Source organism: Aotus nancymaae, unplaced genomic scaffold (assembly GCF_030222135.1).
Source record: "Aotus nancymaae isolate 86718 unplaced genomic scaffold, 86718_ANA_hifiasm-v0.15.2.pri h1tg000040l, whole genome shotgun sequence".
In the NCBI taxonomy this organism is placed as follows: Eukaryota; Metazoa; Chordata; class Mammalia; order Primates; family Aotidae; genus Aotus; species Aotus nancymaae.
This window is the reverse complement of record NW_026988454.1, coordinates 73,449,513-73,472,324: the sequence shown is the minus strand read 5'-3', so window position 1 is coordinate 73,472,324 and position 22,812 is coordinate 73,449,513. Positions and strand designations below refer to the sequence as shown.

At 32.9% G+C, this 22,812-nt stretch overlaps 1 protein-coding gene across 6 annotated transcripts in view; it reads right to left on the bottom strand.

Moving 5' to 3' along the window:
- Positions 1-22,812, bottom strand: part of EPHA7 (EPH receptor A7) — a 184,044-nt gene that overhangs the window by 108,482 nt on the left and 52,750 nt on the right. For all 6 annotated transcript variants that reach the window (XM_064360827.1, XM_064360828.1, XM_064360829.1 and 3 more), the window contains exons 4-5: positions 10,905-11,060; positions 9,317-9,652 (exon numbers count right to left, since the gene is read on the bottom strand). In XM_064360827.1, the coding sequence (XP_064216897.1) occupies positions 9,317-9,652; positions 10,905-11,060 (492 nt within the window). The remainder of the gene's footprint in view (positions 1-9,316; positions 9,653-10,904; positions 11,061-22,812) is intronic.

The following is a 22,812-nucleotide window of genomic DNA, read 5'->3' as shown; positions in this document are numbered from 1 at the left end:
CAACTGTCACTTCTTGCCCCATAAATAGAAGTTTACATGCCTTAGCTGCCCTCATGCATACGGAAAATAAAGACTTTTCTTTAAAATAATAGGATGGAATCAAATTATCTGGGATGAGTATTAGTCTTCGTCTGCACTGGTTGCTATAAGAAAATACCACAGACTGAGGGGCTTAAACAGAAATCTGTTTTCTCACAGTTCTGAGGACTAGAAGTCCCAAGTCAATGTCCAGCAGATTTTAGTTTCTGCTGAAGCCTCTCTTTCTGGCTTGTGGATGGTCATCTTCTTGGTATGCGCTCACACGGCCTTTCTCAGTGTATGTGGAGGAGAGTAGAGAATACAGTCACATTGGGAGTTAGGGCTTCAGCATATGAATTTTGGGAGGACACAATTCCATCGCAGCAGGAGAATACCTGGGTTATTGCCAAAAATGAACTCTTACTTCCCAGGTATGTAAACATCGTTATTTACGAAGTAGCAATTCAAAGATCAAAGAATTTAAGAAGCCTTAAATCGGAAATATGAGAAGCAATTTAAAATACCTGATACTAGGATTTTATCAAGTGTCTACAAAAAGTATGTCCATTAAACAGTATGCAGATCAATTTGTCATCATAACCTTAACAAAAGCCTAAATAGTTCATTACAAATATTAACAATATTAGAAAAGGACACATTCGGCAACTCAGAAAGATACTTGGACTGGAGATCAGAGAGTTGAGGTGGCAAGATTAAGGTGTGGGGATGAGAACAAAGGTTGTTTAGAGGCATTTCCTTATGTATGACCTCATTGAGAAGAGTCATAGCACAGCCATGCTGTAGACTTAAAGCTGACACAAAGCCAAAAAATACAAAAATATTAAAACCTAAATATACCAAACTATAAAAAATATTAAAATAATGTATGAAAAGCTAATATTATGCTCCCGGGTACTAATGAAATCATCTCCAATCTGGATCTCTGTGCTTTTACATATTCAATGTTATATAAAAGATATAAATTAATTATACGTTCAGCGAGCTTTCAAAATATGAAGCATTACAAAAGTTTTCAAAGTTAAGGGTTATTTATACTTTTGTTTAATATTTCTGCCTAAGTACTCCATTATGGCTGCAAACAGTTTAAGATTTTAAATATATTTACAGTTTTAGGACAAAATTACAGAATGTCGAACCTTGAAATTATTAGCTTATGTACTCATTGCATAATTTAAGTAATATTATATCATTTGAATTAAACTAATGTCTTCTATAACCACCTAGATAGCCTAAGAAATTCACTATTCATATTAGAGTATACAAAGAATTTATGTATTCAATCAACAAATATTTACTAACCATCTACCCTGGGCCCAATATGTTAATGGGGTTAGAGAATATGATCAAAGGTACCACCATTTTCTTATAACATGAAGCCTAATAGGAAAGATAAACTTTTCACAACTAATACATGAAGAATGTTACAAATATGATACACTTACTGTAAGACCATATCACAGAAACATGTAATTTTCTCTCAAACTTCCCTTATAAGTTTGGAATGCGAAGATACTGTGCAAGCATATGGGCCTTTATGTGTGAAAGAATCAACATGTATTATAGTAAGCACTACATAAGTTCTGGTTATTAGTATCAATGTCAACATGGTAGTCTATTACCTAATTAAAATTTTATTAAAATACTATGTAAAACATCATCCTTTTGTATGTTTTAATTACCTACAGCCACTAAATAAAAATGTAAGTGTATCTATGTATATGTTTTCATATTTATGGTATCACAAAAATACTTAAATATTAAATAATTAAATTTCTAACACTCTAAAATTATACCTTGTTTAAGCAAAGGATATGAATTACTAAAATGTCATGCCCTGTAGCATGAATTAGAATTATTAAATCTTGCACTTTTAAATGCCTTAGGTTTATAAAATGTCGAGATATTACAGAAACACATATTTTGAACAATTTACTGTGAAAGGAAACTCATTCCACTGATTTTTCTGCTGCAGATGGTGTAGATGTGAATATGAATGTATGTTTTAATAACAGTAACACTATCTCTACAAAATGGTTCCTGTTTTTTGCATTTATATCTTTTTTAACCTAGTGATGAAACAATTATATTTCTGTTTCACCCTGTAGAGAATGTTGTGTTTAATATTATTTTATATCATCAGTAAATGTTCTCAAATAAGAAAATATGTTTTCTTAACATCATGTGCTTTAAAATATAAATCAATCTTATAAATTCCTAACAAGCATAAAAATATACAAACTTAAGTGTTATTTGTTAAAAGACATATAACTTCATGTGTGTCCACGAAATTATTGAAAATAGATGATCTAAGTTAATTTATGAGAAAACAGTCACAGTTGAGTCACATTAATTCATGTGAATGAAGCTATATCTGACAAAGAAAATGACTGTTGGCTTTGTCTTTTGGGGGATAATTTTGCTTATATATAATGCTATATCATATGACTCAGGTTATATTTCATCTGGTACATGATATAAATATTACAAATCAAAGTAAAGTGAATTCTAAAGCAACTCTTTATTTTGGTTGAGAAATTAGATCTGGGTATTGAAAAACAGAGGAAAATTAGTCAATTTAAAATATGCAGGGCTGTTTTTAAAGTTTCCTGAAGAAGTGTAATAAAATAATGAGAAGACAAATGCTACATTTAGCAATGCTATCCCACAAAGATTACATTGGTTAATATTCTCAGGAAATAATACTTCTTAGTAGGTCTCCTTTTCACTTAGCAGCTCTTATCACTGACCATTAAACCAATCTGCAAATTCTCATGTAATGGATTATGGAGCTACGTATTTAAAGATAGCACTCTATGATAAGATTGCATAAACACAATAATTTTGAGGTAAGAAGTGTACTTGATTGCAATCATTTGGGTCATCACTATATAATTTACTGTGCGAACTTTGTAAAGTCACACAATTGAACCCTCAACATTTTACTTTTAAAATGTTATCAGTTCTTGTCTTAACAACTCCACAAATTTAGTTGAAATTTTAATATAATCTGTGTGATTGTCATACAGATGATTCATCCATATACAACAAAATTGATGATGGGGAAAAAAGTTCTTTCTGAGAGACTTCAAAGAGATCTTTGAAGATAATTAAGACGTAACAAAACTGTATGTTCTGCACATGTACCCCAGAACTTAAAGTGTTAAATACTTTAATGCTTTTTTAAAGAATTAAAAACTTGAAGTATTGAATAAACAAAAAGATGTCTCCACACCATAATGGCAGATTCTTTGAAGCTTTCTCATATTTTCAGAAAATGTATTCTTTGTACATTTTTTCACAGTAATTAAGACTAGGCAGGAGAATGTTTTTAAACAAAGTACTATATATAATACGTCAAATGTGGAAGATATGCAAAAATTAAACCAGGGTCAATCATGTTACTTGCCTGTTCAAAAACACTCAGGTTTCCCCCACTGTCTATCTAGAAAAGTCTCTTTTGCTAAAAATAAAATTTCTCACAAATCTTTATTCATCTAGTTCATACCATTATTCTATAAACACACCCTGAATGCTGCCCCTCTTATTCTTTTGCATGATTTAACTACCTACACTAGATGGTGTGATGGGCTGACCACATTCCTCTTAGAAAAGGAATGAAGAAATTATTTGCCCAGCTGCCGAGATATTTACCAGAAAACAGACCTCAGTTCCCTGCCTCATTTAGAATTTCCTTTCTGAAAAATAACACCTTGTTCCTTCCTAGGAAAAACTGCAACAAATGTCTGGACAACACAGACATATAAAACTGTCATCTAGGGACAACCTGAGGGTTCATTACAGGTAGAGAGCTCCCCATGGAGTTGGCTGAGGATTCCAATGAGATTGCATCGCAGCTCAGCTCTGCTCTGCTCAGTTCTGCTTCCTTCTTTTCTGTCTGATGGTATTGATCCCAAAAATTCTTCCGAATAAAACTCGTGCATACTAATCTTCATCTAAGAATTTGCTTCCTGAGGAGCCCAACTTGAGAAACTATCCCTAACCTCTTTCAAGAGGTTTCAGTTTTCATCCTAACTCCTTCCCAGTGCTTTCCAGAGCATTATAAAAGTTATTCCCATTAAAAGCTATAGTACATGGATACTATTACTCAGATATTAAGAGTGTGAAGTGAATAGTGTAGCACAGTGATAGAGTTTGTACCAAACACTGAGTTATTACTTTGTGTATTTAGTTATGGATATAAGAGGAGCTCTGAGAGGTCTTCTGTCCCAAATCTCTCAGTTGCCTATGGGGACTATATGAGGCCAAAAAAAGTTAGGTGGCTCATCTTTGACACTCTTTTCATGCACTTTTTACATTTCAAAAAGTACCAGGAACATAGTAAGTGTTCAATAAATAGTAATTTTTAAGTTATTGCTCTTACTACTATAATTGTTTCAGTACTGTAACATACCTTTTTATTTTGATAAATGTACCTGGAATTAAGCTATTAGCTCAACTTTTACAATATGTGGAGTCAAATAGTGTACCACTTGAGAAAATTCTAGTATAAAGAGGTAAAGTAACTTGTGTAAAAAAATGTAATTATGTCATCTAATATCAAATAATATGTCTTTTCTATTAATGCCTAAATGCTTTCACTCTAGTATAATGATTTAATTTTTCTAGTTTTCCCACTGGCCTTAATTCCAAAACATTTTTTTTACAGCTAGTATGCAGAGAGGACTGTATTTGATGGTGGTGACACAGATAAACATGACACAGTTCCTGATTTGAAGGATAATTGCTAAGTCCTCTATGTCCCTTTGAGGAGAGACCACATATTATAATTGCTTAAATAATCCCAGAGTGAATGAAGTATTAAAGAAAGAAACAGCATTTTTTGAGTGATCTGTTTTTATTAACTTTCATACTTCTGCATACTATTTCTATGCTATCATACTTACTCTCAGGACGGAAGGTAGTGGCAATTACCATGTCCTGATTAGAGAAGAGGGGTAGTATTCTTCAGGGCCTGGAATAGGACTTACTTTTATACTCCTACTTTTATATCTGGCAAAGTCACATCCATTCTGAAACTCTAGATTGACTGGCATCTTTTCAGTAAGGGCTTTCATTTGTTCTCTGTTTTTTTATTTTCTTTCTTTTTTTTCTTTATTTTCATTTGTTCTCTGAATCATTCTTTCTTCAGTGCTTTTGTATTTTTTCCCATTGTTCTATAATATGTGTCACATTATAGTAAGGTGTTCTATTATTAGATATTTAAGAAAAGAACTATCCACCATAGTGTTTGACATGTACTACATGCTTAGTATAGTTGGCCAAACTAATATTAAAAAGCAGCATTTAAATAGTGCTTAAGAATGGAATACTATGCAGCCATAAAAAAGAATAAGATCATATCCTTCGGAATGACATGGATGGAGCAGAAGGCCATTATTCTTAGCAAACTAACACAGGAATAGAAAACCAAATACCACATGTTCTCACTTATAAGTAGGAGCTAAATGATGAGAACACCTGGACATGCAGAGGGAACAACATACACTGGGGTCTATTGGGGGCGGAGGGTGACAGGAGGGAGAAGATTAGGAAAAATAACTAAGGAGTACTAGGCTTAATACCTGCGTGATTAAATAATCTATTCAACAAAGTCCCATGATACAAGTTTACCTACATAACAAACCTGCACATGTACTACTGAACTTAACATAAAAGGTTAAAAGAAGACATTTTTTAAAGAAAACATTTAAATATAAGGAAGAATAAGGATTATAATATCATAAATTAAATACAGGTTTTCTCCCTACTTCCTCATCTAAAAAAAAAAACTCCCTTGTACATAAGTTCATCTCTGTGACTTCAGTCTTAATGGGTCAATATAATTATTAACAAAACAACAAGAACAAAAACGTATGCTTCAGCCATCTTGTGTATGGTATGCTCATAATAAGTAAATATAAAAATTATATAAATAAGAACATTAAAATATCATGCTTTTCAATACAAGTCTATGTTAAAGCTAAAATCATTAGTTTACATAAGAACCTCAATCACAAGATAATTGATAACTAGGTAACAGTCATATTTTTTACAGGCCAAACAAAATTAATTTCTCTCTCTTCCAAAGTTATAATACCTAACTGCCAATTCTGCACTTCCATTATTTTCCCTCATGCTGCTGCAGATAAAGAAATTGGTGCATTTTGCCTTGACAGGTTCCCAAAGAGTTACATAAAAAGAGTACTAATTGGCATTCATTTTGCCATTCACTGCATTAGCATTTTTATGGCAATTTATGAGTTTTCTCTAATATCATCTCACTTAAAAGGATATACAAGAAGGTAGATATTATTTTATTCCCATTTTTTTCATGTGGAACTTTAGTGATCCACCCAAAATGTATTTACCTCATAGGAGTAGAAACTAGAACTCAAGGCCTTTAATACCAATGGCCTGATTCCTCATTTGTTCAAAGGAGAAAAGATGTTCAACACACTTCTACTCACACAAACACTGGTACAGGGTCTTGTGCTCTAAACTCTAAACATAAAAGTAACTACAAAGTGCACATACTACCTTTCAAGTATTGACTGATTATATGTTACTCTGACTCTCTAAGTTTTCCCAGAAACAGGAAATTCTCTTCATAAACCTTTTTATACTAGGCATTAGTGGACTGCTGAGGAGGAGAATTAACCAGTAATATATACTTAAATTCATTGTTGAAGTGATTGTAGCATAAACTAGTTCGGAAGTGATGCTATTTGTTTAATGGATAACGCTAATTTCAAGGGTTTTATAGGGTTCCTTGGATAGTTAGGAGCTATCACCCCTCTTTAGGAAGATCAAAAACATGGTAATAGGGGGAAGTGAGTATACTCATGTGATAGAACAATAATTACTAACAGATTCCACATTTCCTCTGTTAGAAAAAGCTAACTGTCAATTCATGAGTTTTAGGATTTGAGATGTAGTGAAGACTAGGCAATCATCAATTAGTATTTTAATATAAAAGTACAAACCTAGTTTTTTAATCTTTATTTATATTTATGTTATTTAATAAAATTATATGTATTCTTTTAACCATTTATTGTTTTTATTGAGGTATAATTTGAATACTATAAAATGTATTCATTTTTTGATATGTGATTAAGTGATTTTAGTATATTTACAGGGTTGTACAAGCATCACAATATAATTTCTGAACATTTACATCAAGCTCCTCCACAAATAAAGCAACAAAAATACCTCCAGCCAACCTAGTTTGTTCTTAACCAGAAGAGAATCAACATCCAAAGCCATTTTACATAACATCTGTGAGATATCTGAGTCAAGAAATTTACAGAAAATTGATAATATATTTAGCCTATATATTTACTTGAGAAATTAAACAATAGATATTTTAGGAACATGAAAAGACATCCACTAAGTCATCAATTTGGCAAACACTATTTCAGCATCTCCTGGTTATATTTAAACAAAAAAAAGTCACTTCTTGATATTAGCAGAAATAAAACATCCTTCTAGCTTAGAACTACGTTTCTATTAATACTTACAAAAAAAGAAAAAAATAATAAAAAACAAAGCAAACAAAATACTTACAAAAGACAGCTCTTATGTCAAAATCATAAACCTAAAATGTTTCAGATCTACTCACTGCAAAGTTATGATGACAAAGTTAAATATAAAACAACACAAGTGGAACTATCTAATGACAACAGTATTTTAAAAGAAATTGTTTAAATATTGCTAATAAAAGAGGTCAGTCCAAAGCAAAATAGGTAAGTCCAGGTAATTGGTTAAATCAGTTATTTTTTGTCTAATTATTAAAGATTAACATTTCTAAGTTTTACCTTCAGATATCTACTCTTATATAGGAGATCTGATTGAAAGAGGCTTTAAAATAAGCATCAGAATGAAACCTTTAGAATAAAAACCCACTAATCTATTCAAAGTGGTAAGCCTGAGATCATATACATAGTTTTCATTATGTAGATATAATTTAAATAGATAACAGTTTGTTAAAATTGGCATGGAAAGGAAGAATAGATCAGTCTGTGCCCAGGAATTTAGGAAAATACTGATTGCTCTTAGCCAGCCAAAGACCAAGAGGACCCCATTATAAGCTTATTACATTGTTCACACAACACAATACTCTTGTCAAGGTCCGATTTTAATATTGTTGATAAAATAGCACTTGATTGCATTTACTACATAGCATCTATCTTCAGCAATAAGAATTTTTCAAAAGATTGAGAAAACCCCTAATTTCTGAGATTTTCTTCAGCAATAAGATTTGTCTGAAGGTTTAGAAAGTCTCCAATTTGTATTTTCCAAAACACACTTAACCACAACAAAGAATAACTAAGGAGGGCTTCTCAAGTGCCAGGGAGGAAGAAGTGAAAACTGCTTTTCAGCTAAGCTAGAAGTTTACAATTATAACGGTTATGCCATTTCTTCTGAAATCTTCATGAAATCTGCCATTTATTCTAATATAAAAATGGAAATTAATATGATTACAAATCTACTGAACTTAAAATTCCCTCATGCAAATTTAAATGCACACTTGTCATATACTACAAAGATCATAGTCTATGTTGTAAAAAATTGGAAACATTATGTGAGACAATGAAGCCAAGTCTTTCACTATTCCTAATTATAATGTAAATTATGATCATGAGCACATCAAACAAAAAGGTAAAAGTGTGAATATATCCTTATTTCATTTTGACCAATATTTTTACTACCCTCATCAAGATCTTTCAATGGAATTATCTTATAGCAGTCTTAAGGGTTTACAATTTTATCTTTTTTTTGAGGACTGAGTCTCACTCTGTTGCCCAGGCTGGCATGCAGTGGTCCCAGGCTGGAGTGCAGTGGTGCAATCTCAGCACACTGCAACCTCTGCTTCCTGGGTTCAAGTGATTCTCCTGCCTCAGCCTCCCAAGTAGCTGGGATTACAGATGCATGCCACCATGCCTGGCTAACTTTTGTATTTTTAGTAGAGATGGGGTTTCACTATGCTGGCCAGGCTGCTCTTGAATTCCTGACCTCATGATCTGCCCACCTCAGCCATCCAGAGTCCTGGGATTACAGGTGTAAGCCACCACACCCAGCCAATTTTGTCTCCTTTTGTTTACAGATCTCTGAAGATGTTAATGAGTATACTAATAATTTAACAAGCAACAAAAAAAGTTAAAGCCATAAATAATCAACAAACTGGCAATATCAAGTTCTGTACAGAGAAACGAAATATTCAAGCAAGACACCTCACTTAAGCAGTCATATTCCATTCAGTGAAGATAACAAGACATACCTGCTTGACCAGTGGTGATACTGACAGCTGCAAAGAGCCTCTGGGATCGGCTTAAGTCAGAAACTCCATTTACAGCTTCAACTTCAAAAGTATAATTAGCGTGGGCTAGCAGGTCCATGACAGTGACATAGTTGTCCTCTAATCCAGTCTGCTGGGGCATGTATCCAATGTTACTCCCACAGGGAACACATTCACCCTGCTCCCAACTGCACCGCTTACACAATATTCTGTAGGTCACATCATTTCTTCCCCCATTGTCTGCAGGAGGACTCCATTCCAAACTTACTGTGGTTTGGTTGATGTTGAAAATGAGGTTCTGTGGTGCAGATGGAGGCCCTTGGGAAACCAAGAATAAATAAATAAATAAGCAAAAGTAGAAAAAAAAAAACATACAAACAGAAAGAACAAAAGGATCTGTATGGGGCATTATGTTAGTGGCTCAATTACCAAAGAGAAATGAGTTGAAATGCTTTCTTTCACATAAACATTTCATTACCTTTACTAGAGAAGTTGTATAAAAGCCTCCTTGAATTCACTTGGCAAAAGGCTTTATTTATTTTCCTTTTAATATGTCAAAATAAAAACAGGATAACAACTGTCCTTGTACTTTTGCCACAGTCTTTAGCTATTTTTCTTCCAAGCAATTAAAACAGTACGGTTAATGCACCTAAAAAACCAGCTGTTCAGTAGTTTAAAAATAGTTCTCCTTTTAACCATAAAACGGAGAATACATTTATTCATTTTAATGTACTCAAGAATGATTTATAGCAATGTCTGAGATTGGCTTTAGATTTGGGTCTCAAACATTCATTAATTGAAAAAGCAAGATGTGAGATTTGCTCTATTTTGTGAGATCTGTTCTATTTAGTGATGGAATTTTAATTCAGAAACCATTACTTTTTAATAACATTTAATATCCATGCAAGACCCTAATAACTTTTTTTTCTTCAATGGAGTTTCCTTCTTGTTGCCCAGGCTGGAGTGCAATGGCACAATCTCAGCTCACTGCAACCTCTGCCTCTCAGGTAGGTTCAAGCGATTCTCATGCCTCAGCCTCCCAAGTAGCTGGGATTACAGGCAGGCACCACCATGCCCAGCTAATTTTTGTATTTTTAGTAGAGACGGGGTTTCACCATGTTGGCCAGACTGGTCTCAAACTCCCGACCTCAGGTGATCCACTGGCTTCAGGCTCCCAAGGTGCTGGGATTACAGGCATTCTAAGTGTGGCATTCAGGCATTCACTATGCCCGGCCAACTCCAATAACTCTTAATTTTATTTTTTATCCCTTTTAGACACGTGAAAGACATTGTTAAAATGCATCTTAATTTAGCAGACATGGAAATAACACTGAACATGATGTAAAATATATTTATATTACTAACCTTACCTGTTTATGAAAAAATATTTTATATCTTAATATTTAAAATATTTAAAAATTATATCTTAAAATTTAAATTTAACAACATTCAATATTTAAGGATAATTAAGAATGAACTACAAATTCAATATCAATTTCAATGATGTCACAACAGCAAAACGAGTAGAAAGGATTGGAAAGTCCTTCTTTACTTTCATAGTACAACTCACTTGTGCATGCAACGTACGGTGGGTCAGATGGAGCCCTGTAATACCCATCTTCACATTCACATCTGGAGGAGCCTTCTTTATCAGAAAAACTGTGAGTTGGACAACGAGAGCACTGAAGATCTTGAGAGGAAGACTTGTAGAACCCACGGCCACAGGCTGGGTATGTAAAAGAAAGTAAAAATGGAGACATGAGAGCAAATAGATCTTTAAAGAAAAGTTGTATTACTTAGCAAGGAATCAAATATCAAATCTGATGTATGAAAAACAAGCTCTTTATGATAAAATATTCATTTTAGGGTATATCAGTAGCCAAATGTTATGACAGTTCATTTTAAAACAAAATAATACCAACAAAGAAATACAGCAAACTTGCACCTCCAGTTGGCATCAGGCCAAAGTCTAGGGCAGTAAACTGAATACAAGCATAATTTATTTAGACAAAACCTTAGAATATTTAATTCAGATATATAATTCAAATTTAACTTTGATTTCAACATAATTAACTTGTTTATTGGTCTGCATTAGAACATTTCAAGTTATGTTTTCTTAATCTAATGTAGTTTTAAACTAACTTTTTACATGTTGATTTGGTTCATGTTGAAAAATATTAATGTAACTTTAATTACCAGACTAGAAATAATAATGATGTAAAATTTTTCACCAGAAAATGATAGAACTATATTTCCCCAAATTTTCAGGATACTCCAAGTTATAATTTCAACAAATTTAAGTTATAAGGCAGGCTGGTTTCCACTAAGTGAACTTCTTTGTTACTAAAAATAATGAAATCCTATGAATAGGAGATGGCTGCACCACCAGAAACAAGGGGAAAGTCATCAACAGCAAGTAGATTATGGCCCTGTTTCTCCTCTGCTGAGGGAGGGTTAGGGTGCAATCACACTAACACAGCAACTGCTCTCAGCAATGAACAGACATAGAGAGCATTTCTGCCACCTCCTAATGAAGTTGCTCTTATTCACTTAGATTATATAATTAAATCCAGTAACAGCATACCATTTAATAACACTGGACATTTCATATATTTATCTTCAATTAAATTTAGCAAGTTATTTTTCATTATTTCAATAATTTTTATTAATTGATCATATTATATATTGAATGAATTCAATCTATCCTTCATATGTATTAAATATCTACTTAAATTTTAATAACCTTCACATTTAACAAAAAGAAAATCATATCTTTGAAGAAAAGTTAGTGAATACTTAACATAAATAAAAATTCAGCATTTAATTTATTGGCTGAAAGTTAATTTAATATTCTCCACTTGGGTATTATGCAGAAAATTAACTACAATTTTCACTTGGGTGGGGGGCATGGAAGGCAGGAACAATCCTAACCTACTGAGATGGCAGAGTTCTGAAAAAACAGTTGAGTCATCCCTTACTTCTGTTCAAATGCCAGATTTTAATGCACAATTTTGAATATATTTGGGAGCTCAAAATACTTTGGGAGGCTTCAAAAAAGTAGTTACAAATTAGGGACTCAATTTAAAGGTATGTTATGTAGTGAATATAGATCAATAGATAACAGATAGATGATTGATAGATGATAGATGGATGATAGATTGATAGATAGATAGATAGATAGATAGACAGACAGATCTATCTGTCCATCCATCCATACATACATAGATTTATACAAGGATACAACCATCTCATTGTAAATTTATGACCTGCTACTGCCCTCAGAAGCCAGTTGGCTATGTTGTCTTTGTTGGCTTCTCAATTAATAAAAGAGAAAAGTGTTACAAAAACATTAGGCAAAGAAGCACAAGGCATCTTTACATGTTCTCAGTAGAAATTATTACAAACATATGGCACAGAGAGAACAATGAAATTGATTACTAAATACCATAACAAAAATATAAAACCTTAAAATGTTTCTAAAGATATGATATTGCCACATTAAAAAATATGGTTAACAGAAAGGATAAAGGGCTTAGCTTAGATTTCTCAAGATGGAACGTCTTAGTTTTTAAAATAGTCACTCTATCTTGCTGTATGTATTATCTGTAATTCAAAGATCAGAGACAACATTCTGTAAAACAGAGAAGGCAATGCTTTACTCACAACTTGCTGTCTGAGACATTAAGGCCTGAAGAAGTAAAACAAACAACCAAGGCAGACATCCAGACAAAGAAGAGCTGTGTGCTTACAAGTTTTTGATGACATCATATGTATGTTTACTGTTCTACAGGACAAGGAGGTTATGGGGGGACAATGGCAACATGATTTAACATTTCCAAAATAATGCCTACTAGTGGAATTCTCCTCAGAATTCTCATTCTCCCATTGCAAATAAAAGCCTCTAAATAAAGGCTGATTCCCCTTTTCCCAAAAATGAGGTGCATTCCTTGCTCAACTTACATGATTTCAAGAATATATATGATACCTAATGCACAGAAATTTAAAATTCTTATCACTTAACTTTCAAATTACATTGAATTCTGTTACCATTTTAACAGATGGAAAAACAGATTTAAAGCAAAAGTAACCTGAGTTCTTCAAATAATCCTGTTTGTCTAGGATAAAACTGGATTTAAACCACAGGACTACTGACACTCAGCCATATGCTATTCTACCACCATTTACTGTTAAATGAGCCAAAGTTTGACACTTAGGTAATGGATCTCAAGGGCTTTAGCTACCCTAAAACTTAATTTTCAATAGATCCTTATTATTTTTATTATACATTTCTAGTAATTGAAAGCTATTACTTTAACTTAGAAAGCTATGAAATAATATCACAACATAACTTAAGAAGAGATATTAAACAGATAGTCTCAGTTTCACTATGAATTTTGACACTGATGATACCTGCACAATTATGGAATATATGTACGACTATCATTAAATAGATAAAGGCAATACCGGAAAAATGTGATCATAAAAGTCTTAACATTTTTTCTTTGAAGTAATATGCGTTCTCAGTTCAGTTAATATTGAAAATAATAAGTTGTAGCAAGCCAATTTACATTTGATCTATAAGGAAACTATCAATTTAGAGTTATTAAAAGCAAGTACAAAATCTTTGGAGCAATGGTGTTGAGAGTAAAGTCGAGAACATGCAAAAACAAAAGTGGTACCTCTTAGGGTAACAGTGATCCACGGGGTGGAAAAAGCTTGGGAAAGCAGTAACAGATGCTCTTAAAATTAGAAATTGTGATATCTACGCGAAATACCTCAAGTTAAATATTCAATGAGATGAAGAAGAGTAAAGTGGCATATCTGAGAGATACACACATACAGGAGAGTGAGACAAGCTCACCAACTACTCCCTGAAAAGCTACATGGAAAGGTAGGCGATTTTTCCTCTTTCTAAATGCAGCTGGTCTTCTGGAAAGTACTAGTAAAAAGCATTCAGAGGTAAATGCCTTCTGAAACCTTAAAGATAAATTCCCTTCATATATAATTGTGAAGCATACAACAATAACTTTCTAGGAATTGTGCAACAGCAGTTTTACAAATTTTTCTTCTGTTTTATTTCTCAATGTGTTCAATAGCACATGAACTCAAAACAAACTGTGATTGATACAGTATGTAGCCCTTGATACAGTACGTGCTCTGTGGTTAAAGTTAGTTACATTAAGAAATATCACACACTGGGGCCTGGGGGGTGTGGGACTAGGGGAGGAATAGCAGGGGGTGGGAGGATTGGGGAGAGAAGCATTAGGAGAAATACCTAATGTAGATGACGGGGGGATGGATGCAGCAAACCACTACCATGGCATGTGTATACCTATGTAACAAACCTGCACGATCTGCACATGTACCCCAGAACTTAAAGTATAATAAAAAAACAAAAAGAAATGTACCATTTTAACTTTGTGTCTCTCGATGTTTTTGATTTTCTAACTGAACATAGTTTAAAAAGTGATAAAAATTAGAGATACATATAAAATTTGTTTTAAATATTTAATTACTTTTGTAAAAAAAAATCTTTCACCTCCTATTTTAATAATAGTAGTTTTCCATGAAACCATGAAGAGCTAAGATTGATTCTTTTGACTGTTCTTTTAGTCCTTAGGGCCTTAATGAATAAAATAAGTTCATTATCCTAGAGTTAAAAGCTGTAATCTTGTCAGATTTCATATGTTAAGCAAGGTTTTGCTTAGTCTGTTCTTTAAATGTAAAACCACCAAAGAAAAAGGAAACCTAGGAAACACAAGAAACTTGTATATACCAGAGTAATAATATTATTTACTGCAATATAGCTACTAAATTACAACACATTATAAGATCTGCTAAATTATTTACTGTTATGAAATAAATGTAGTTTATTATAATTAATTTCAACTATTTAAATGATAATATATTATCCCACAAAATTGATTTAAATAATATTTTTAATTTAAAAATTTTAACAAAGAACATAAATGGCAATCAGATTTCCCATTTATAAATTAATTAGTTAAGAATTAAAAAGCACTAAAATTCTGAAATCAAATATATTTAAATATAGAAGAGAGTTGATACCAATTCCTTGTTTGCTGATTCTCCATTAAATTCTCCTAACAATCACATATTCCATAGTTGTCTTCAACAGACATTATTTTAAGCAATGGGATGCCAAGTGTCTGAGTTTATACTTGCATTATGCAGTCGGTGGAATAATCAGGGTATTGGTATAACAACTGTAAATGAACAATTTTAAAGGCCACCCAAAAGCCATATACTTCCATGCCGTTTTAATAGCTTAAGCAATTAGGTAGAATGGAATGTATCCTTTTCCTGAATGGGGGTACAGATACCCAGACTTGGTCCAGTTCTTTAGGTTTATGACCTATAGGGGTGTGCTTGGAAGAAATCTTATCCTATTATATTTCTAAGAATACTCTTTCCCAAAATCATTGTTGTTAGAAAATCCACCTACTCTAAAGTTCTTTTACAGTCAAAAAAGATCTCCTGATCCTTAATGGGTTCATTTTTTGGAACTCTTAAGCACCAACTTTTATCTCAGACATACTTCACACCATCCTGAACATTAGGCACTGATCATCCATATTTTACTTGGCTATCTACAATGGCTGCACATTAGGAAAGCTTTGATAGGAAACTAAAGTCTTGACTCTATCACAGTAATTGAATCATTATTAGGGCCTAGACTTTTCTATATTAAAAAAAAGTCTTATAGATGTTCAGAACCAATATCCTTGAGTTTCCAAGTATTTTCTTAGACTATCAAAGTCTCTAAAGAATACATAATAATAAAATATCTCCCCTACAACATTGATGAGGTAAAATTAGATATTATCAAAAATTTAAAAAATTAAAATGCAAAAATTAAAATCCATTAATAAGCCAATCAAAAATAGGCAAGCAATCTGAATTGATGTTTCTCCATGCAAGCTATACAAATGAATAATATAGACATAAAAATGATGTGCCAATGGCTACTGAGCACTTGAAAAGATATTCAACATCATAAGTGATTAGGAGACTGGAAATCAAAACCATGCATACAGAAGGATGGCTATAACCAAAAAGATAACAAGTGTTGGTGAAAACATGGAGGAATTAGAACCCTCCTACACTGCTTGTAGGAATGCAAAATGGTGCAGCCACTTTCAAAAAGACTCACAGTTCATCTAAAGAATAAACATTGTTAGTACATGATTCAGCAATTCCACTCTTAGGTATATACTCAAGATAAATGAAAACGTATATGCACACAAAAACCTGCACATTAATGTTCATAGTAGAATTATTCCTAATAGCCGAAAAGTGGAAATAATCTATAGTCCATCAACTACTGAATGAATTAAAACAATGGAATATTATCCAATTAAAAGGAGTTAAATACAGACACATAATACAACATGGATGAATCTTTAAAACATGCTACCTAAGATAATCCAATCATAAAAGACTACCTATCGTATGATTCCATTTATATGAAATAACCTAAATAGGCAAATATACAGATATAGAAAGTAGATTAATAGCTTTTGGGGGATAGGGTGGTGAGCAAAAATGGCATGTGACTGTTGATAGATATAAGGTTTACATTTGAGTAATTACAATGTTCTAAAATTGACTTGCAGTGATAGTTGTACAAATCTGGGACTATAATAAAACCCATATATTGTACACTTTAATGAGTGAATTGCATGATATGTGAATTATATCTTAATAAAGCTCTTATTATAGAATCCATCAGTGCTGGGCACAGTAGCTCATGCCTGAAATCCCAGCACTTTGGGAGGCCCAGGCAGGCAGATCACCTGAGGTCAGGAGTTTGAGACCATTCTGGCCAACAAGGCAAAACCCTATCTCTACTCAAAATCTAAAAATTAGTCTGGCATGGAGGCAGGCACCTGTAACCCCAGCCACTCGGGAGGCTGAGGCAGCAAAATCACTTCAACCTGCGAGGTAGAGGTTGTAGTGAGCCAAGATGATGCCACTGCACTCCATCCACTGTGGGGCCTGGGTGACAAGAGCAAAACTCTGTCTCAAAAACAAACAAATAAACAAAATGAATCCATCAATAATGACCTTCAAATCTGAAAACTTAAATAGGCAAGCATTAAGAAAAAACAGCAAATTTTATTTGCTTATATTAGCTTATTTTTCTAACAAATATACTCTATATGTATCAAATTTTATAAAGTTGCATTTAGGTATAAGAAATTACCTATGTACAACTACTATGTACTCAAAAAAAATGAAAAACTAAAAAAAGAAATTACTTATGGGTTACTTTTAAGACTACTAGAAATCTATTATCAATATATTCTCTTAACCCCTTTGTTAATTTAATACGTATTTTTAGAGTTTCATAAATAATAGCTTATCTTTTATCTGAGTAGTAGTACTTTTAACACTTAAAAATAGTCTTATCAAAACCAAGCTTATATTTAGTGGAAATTTTTGATACATTTTATACAAATATTTGTGATTAAATTTCTGAATAGATATTAAACATTCTTATTTTTCACCCACATTACTTTGCCAGATGAGGGCTGGTTTCCTTCTCCCATCTCTCCTCTTCTCCGCCATTAGCTAATTGAATTCAACTTGACTCAGCTTCCTCAGATCTCACTCCATTTCCACTCCTGTGATTTTAAGCACAATTGAACTTTTTCTGAAGGAATTATGTATGTCTGTGAGTAAAATGTAAGGTTTTGCAGATGTTTCCGGCCACAGTTATGCAGCTGCAAAGAGTTTATTAATTATGAACTATAAGTAGATTGTTCTGTAATTGAAACTTTCTGTGCTTTAACATTATTGTAAAATCTACATACAAATGTAGTCAGGAATTCTAAGGAATGCTGTTATTTTATTTATTGCAGATGGATATTTATCTTCATTCAGGCAAAGCCAGTCTGTTTCCATAGGAGCTTTCAAATATTAGTGTCTATTAATATCTACGCTTCTACAAGGCAAAGGCGAAAGCACAGCTTATAGAAATAGTACTCCCACTGCTCAAAGAACTGACCTCATCTGGGATGGACAGATCCAGAATCTGTATTTTAATCCTATTGACTGTGCCTCAGTGGGAATAATTACAAAAGTCTGCCTAAAATACAGATCTCCTGTCACTAATATGCTATGATTTTTCATGTTGAGAATGGACAGCGGGCAAGGAAGATAAAAACAACATGATGTAATGAGTATATTATGGTTTGTGAAACACCATCCCTACCACCCTGAACTAACATGCAAGAGTTTAGAAAAAATACCATGCAGAATATAAACTTTTCCATAACAAGTACTTAAGTGCTTGATGATAATATGAGGATTTTTAAAACTAACAAGAAAAACTCATTTCAAGGCATGATACATGTGTGTGTGTGTTTATTATTTGATTATTTGATGTTTTATTAATACCATATAGTGAAAAAAAACACGTAAAATAAGAAGCTTTAAAAATTTTTGTTTTTAAAGTATAAAATGTATAATGAAATAAAACAAAGTATTATATAAACACAACTTTACTTAAATTATCAGCTTGGAATATGTTAAGAATTAGGTTGAGGTCTGCAGTTTATTACTCTTTATTTCACCAAAAGATCACTAAAATTCTGATGTCATTACCCAAATGATATAAAAGAGAGAAAAAATGTCGAGTTAGAATATTCTAGAATTCTTTTGTCTTATTATGCATTCTTCTTTACAAATATGAGCCTATCTTAAAGAGTTACTATGATACAGGGAAAGAGATTCAGATTGTAATTCAAAGGATCTGTGTTCAAATCCACTCCACCACTTACTAGCATACTATTGGAGCAAAGTCAGTCACTTCACATTAGGCTTCTACTTCCTTATTTCCTTGAGAACTCTAAATTGTTATAGACACAGTGGTTATTTTTTATATTTCTGTCTGCAAATGGTTGTTTATAATGATAACACAGTAATCAAGTGTCTAGCTGCTGAACTACCCTCCAATTGTTTTAACTTAAATGCTATCTTTAAAAAGTGCATGTTTCTACCATCATCAGCCTAACCACCCTTTTAAATATACCATATACAAATGTACAGTACACTCACTTAGTCTTTCAGAGATGCCTTAGCAAGCAACAGCATAAAAAACAGGTTCTACACGGGCTGTCCTGCATTTGCATGGCATCCCTGATAGTGTCTAATTCTCGTCAGAGATCCGTCTGACTACTGGTTTACCTCTAGCTTTTACCATGCCATTGTTGCTGAACGCTGTCTGTGTTTCCAAAGAGGTGCACACTCATTTTGGTTTATGCAGATATGGATCCAGAAATAGAATTTTTAAATCATGTGAATTACTAAAAAGAATCAACTTGTGCAAAAAAGGAAAGATTCAAAATGAAATGCAAGCCCTTCTGGATCTTACTCAATAATGTCCTCATAGGTTTACTCTGAGAGTTCACTCTATAGACTTAAAACAAAACAAAACAAATGAACTATGAAATCTAAGGATCTAGTAACCGGAAAAAAAAGCGCTAAAATAAAGTACTTTCAGCTCTAATTCAAGTCTGTGACAAAACAATATTATTACGGGGTTCTCATGGACTAAAAATTACTTAAATTTGAGGAAGTTACCTTAACAAACTCAAATATATTACTTATTTGTAGGAACTTAAAAATGTGGCTTATTTCTGACACAGTACTACTTTATCCTACTAATAAACTTCTTTGAGGACATGCCTTTATGAACAAGAGGCGGCAATTAGGAGAGTTCTTACCCCACAATTAGTGTTTGGAAGATTTCAGACAGGAGGCAGAATTTTCAACAGCATTTATGCCACTGCCAAGTTTATTTTCAAATAGTTCTCTTATATTTACTAAAGTACCATACATTGTGCATATCTGTTTTATTATTCGTTCTCATTATGAAAACATACTGAGAAAGGTCAGCTAGTGTAGGCTCTACATTAAAACTATCATATGACTGATAATTCCTCTTTTTAAGTATCATTACACTTGATTTTACATAATCAATTTAACACATTTATCGAAAGATAAAATTCATATTTTGAGTGACAGACACTGTCAGTCTCACTACATATGGTCTCACTTCAATGATCCTAAAAAGGCAGGATGGCTTGTCCTTTATACCAATTATAAGACTGGCTACTCGCCTAGCATTAATTAGCTTTGTGGCCTTTACAAATTTGCTCAAGTTCCAAGTCCAGTTTTCTGATATATAAAATGGAGAAAAAAATAAGATGACTATCTTATAAGATTGTTATGAATTACAGTATATAGTTCACGTAAAGAACTTAGCATGCTGCCTGGCATAGACTAAGCACTCAATAAATAGATAACTACTGTGAATATTTTACAATGTCAATTGCCAAGCAAAGTTTTGATTCCACTATAGTTCCTATCCCAGATAACCTCTGAATCACCTTCTCCATTACCAAATGTGTAAGCAAACAAGAAATGCAAATTTATTATTAACCAAATATGGCACAGTATTCATTCCTCAAACAAATAAGTATTATTTGCATACTGTGTATCTATTTCTGTGTCGGGCAGGCAATGTACCAAAGAGGTATATCAACTAAAAAAAGCAAATACTCAGGCTCTCTAAATACTACATTTATCTTTTTGACCACTAGCTTCAAATGGTATGGGTATTCAGTTGATTATAAGCTTAAGCTAATTAAATTTCTGATATTTAATAGTATATTACTTACATAAATTATAAATATTGTACCTTAAGTTGTATTTCTTACAGCACGCCCAATTATCTCCTATTTCGGAGGTGACTATAAACTCTAAAGTCACCTTTCCTGCCAAAGCTGTAGCATTTCATCAATGTGAAATGAGAAAACTACTCAGCATAGGTAGATACACAGGAAGTGTGTAGGGACACATTATTGACCGATTATATATAAACTGGAGAGCTAGCTGTGGCAGTTATTGGCTTGATTTTCTATGAGGCTAATGACAGATCTGGCAATATCAGAATATTATATAAGGGCAGGTTACTTCAAGTTCATAAAAACTGTGACTTTAGTCCAATTCAAAGGATTAACATTAGACTATTTTGTGAGTGACTTGTCAATTATTAATCTTTCTCCCATAATATATTTAAATCTATATATTTGTAGAAAAAAAAGCCTTAAAAAATCCATAGCTAAAAATGAGAGAATTAATTTCATCTTAATTTCCTAACATAAATAGCTGTACTACTATGCAAAGGAGTCTACACATGGGTTTTTCACTATCAGTTTTCTGTGGTAATTTTAAAAATGATTAAAGCAAAATCATCAGTTAAAGCAATCTTTCTAGCTATTTGGTGAAGACTCTGTTTCCGTATTTAGTCAGTTGTAAAATGTGGATCAATACAAACTCTTGTGAAGCAAATAACCCTAAAGTAGTTTAAGGTAGTTTGAACATGTGGGGAGATAAATAACCATTTCTGTTATGTCAGTGTACAATTTTCTGGAGATCATAAAGAAACCAGTTTACCCTGAAGCATGACATATTAAATAGATGCATCAGGACAATGAGAGGATTCATTCAATCCTTAAGTCTTAGAAATAAAAGAAAATACCAAGCAGAATAAATCCTTATAAAATTGTTGTTGAGCTCATCCTTTTATTTAAAAATGGAGCAGGCTAAAGTAAGAAAGAAAGAGAAAGAAAGAAAGAAAGAAAGAAAGAAAGAAAGAGAAAGAGAGAGAAAGGAAGGAAAGAAGGAAGGAGAGAGAGAGAGAAAGAAAAAGAGAGGGGGAGGGGAGGGAAGGGAGGGAAAAGAGAAAAGGCCAGGTGCGCACGTGCGCGTGTGCATGCACACACACACACATAGTTGCAAGATCTATAGAATTATTAGAGAGATACAAACTAGTAAGAATTCTGACTGGATTTTCACACTTTCTACTCCATGATAGAACACCAGTTAATTAATTGCTAACTTTTACTTCCACACCCAAGCAAATAATTTGCCACAGCTCTCTCTATCCATATCCTACTAACCTTACATCCATAGCATTTTGCAAAAAGACAAGGTAGACACTAGCAGTATTTCATTTAATTATGTTTTTCAAAACAAACTCTTCAGAAAAAGTAGCTACATATGTAAAGAAACACCCTATATAGTTTCATTCTTTTTAAAAGAATAATATCCAGTCTTCATGAATCAGTTAAAAGCTTTACCTCCTCCTTATTTTCTGACCTCCTAAGGCTACTTAGGAGAACAGTTTCACTCAATACGATGTACCACCATTATGACATTCACACTGCCATAAATATTTCTTTATGCATGTGTCCTCTAACTCACTATGAACCCCTCAAGTTCAGGAATTATAATACATGTATCCATGGATTCCCAAAGCTTAGCACAATGTCTTGCACATAGCAGGAGGTTAACCTATGTCTGTTGAATGGATGAATGAAGGAATTTTATTCATCCTCCAGCATTATACATCTGGCAACACCATCCCACTTACTAAAGGTTAATTC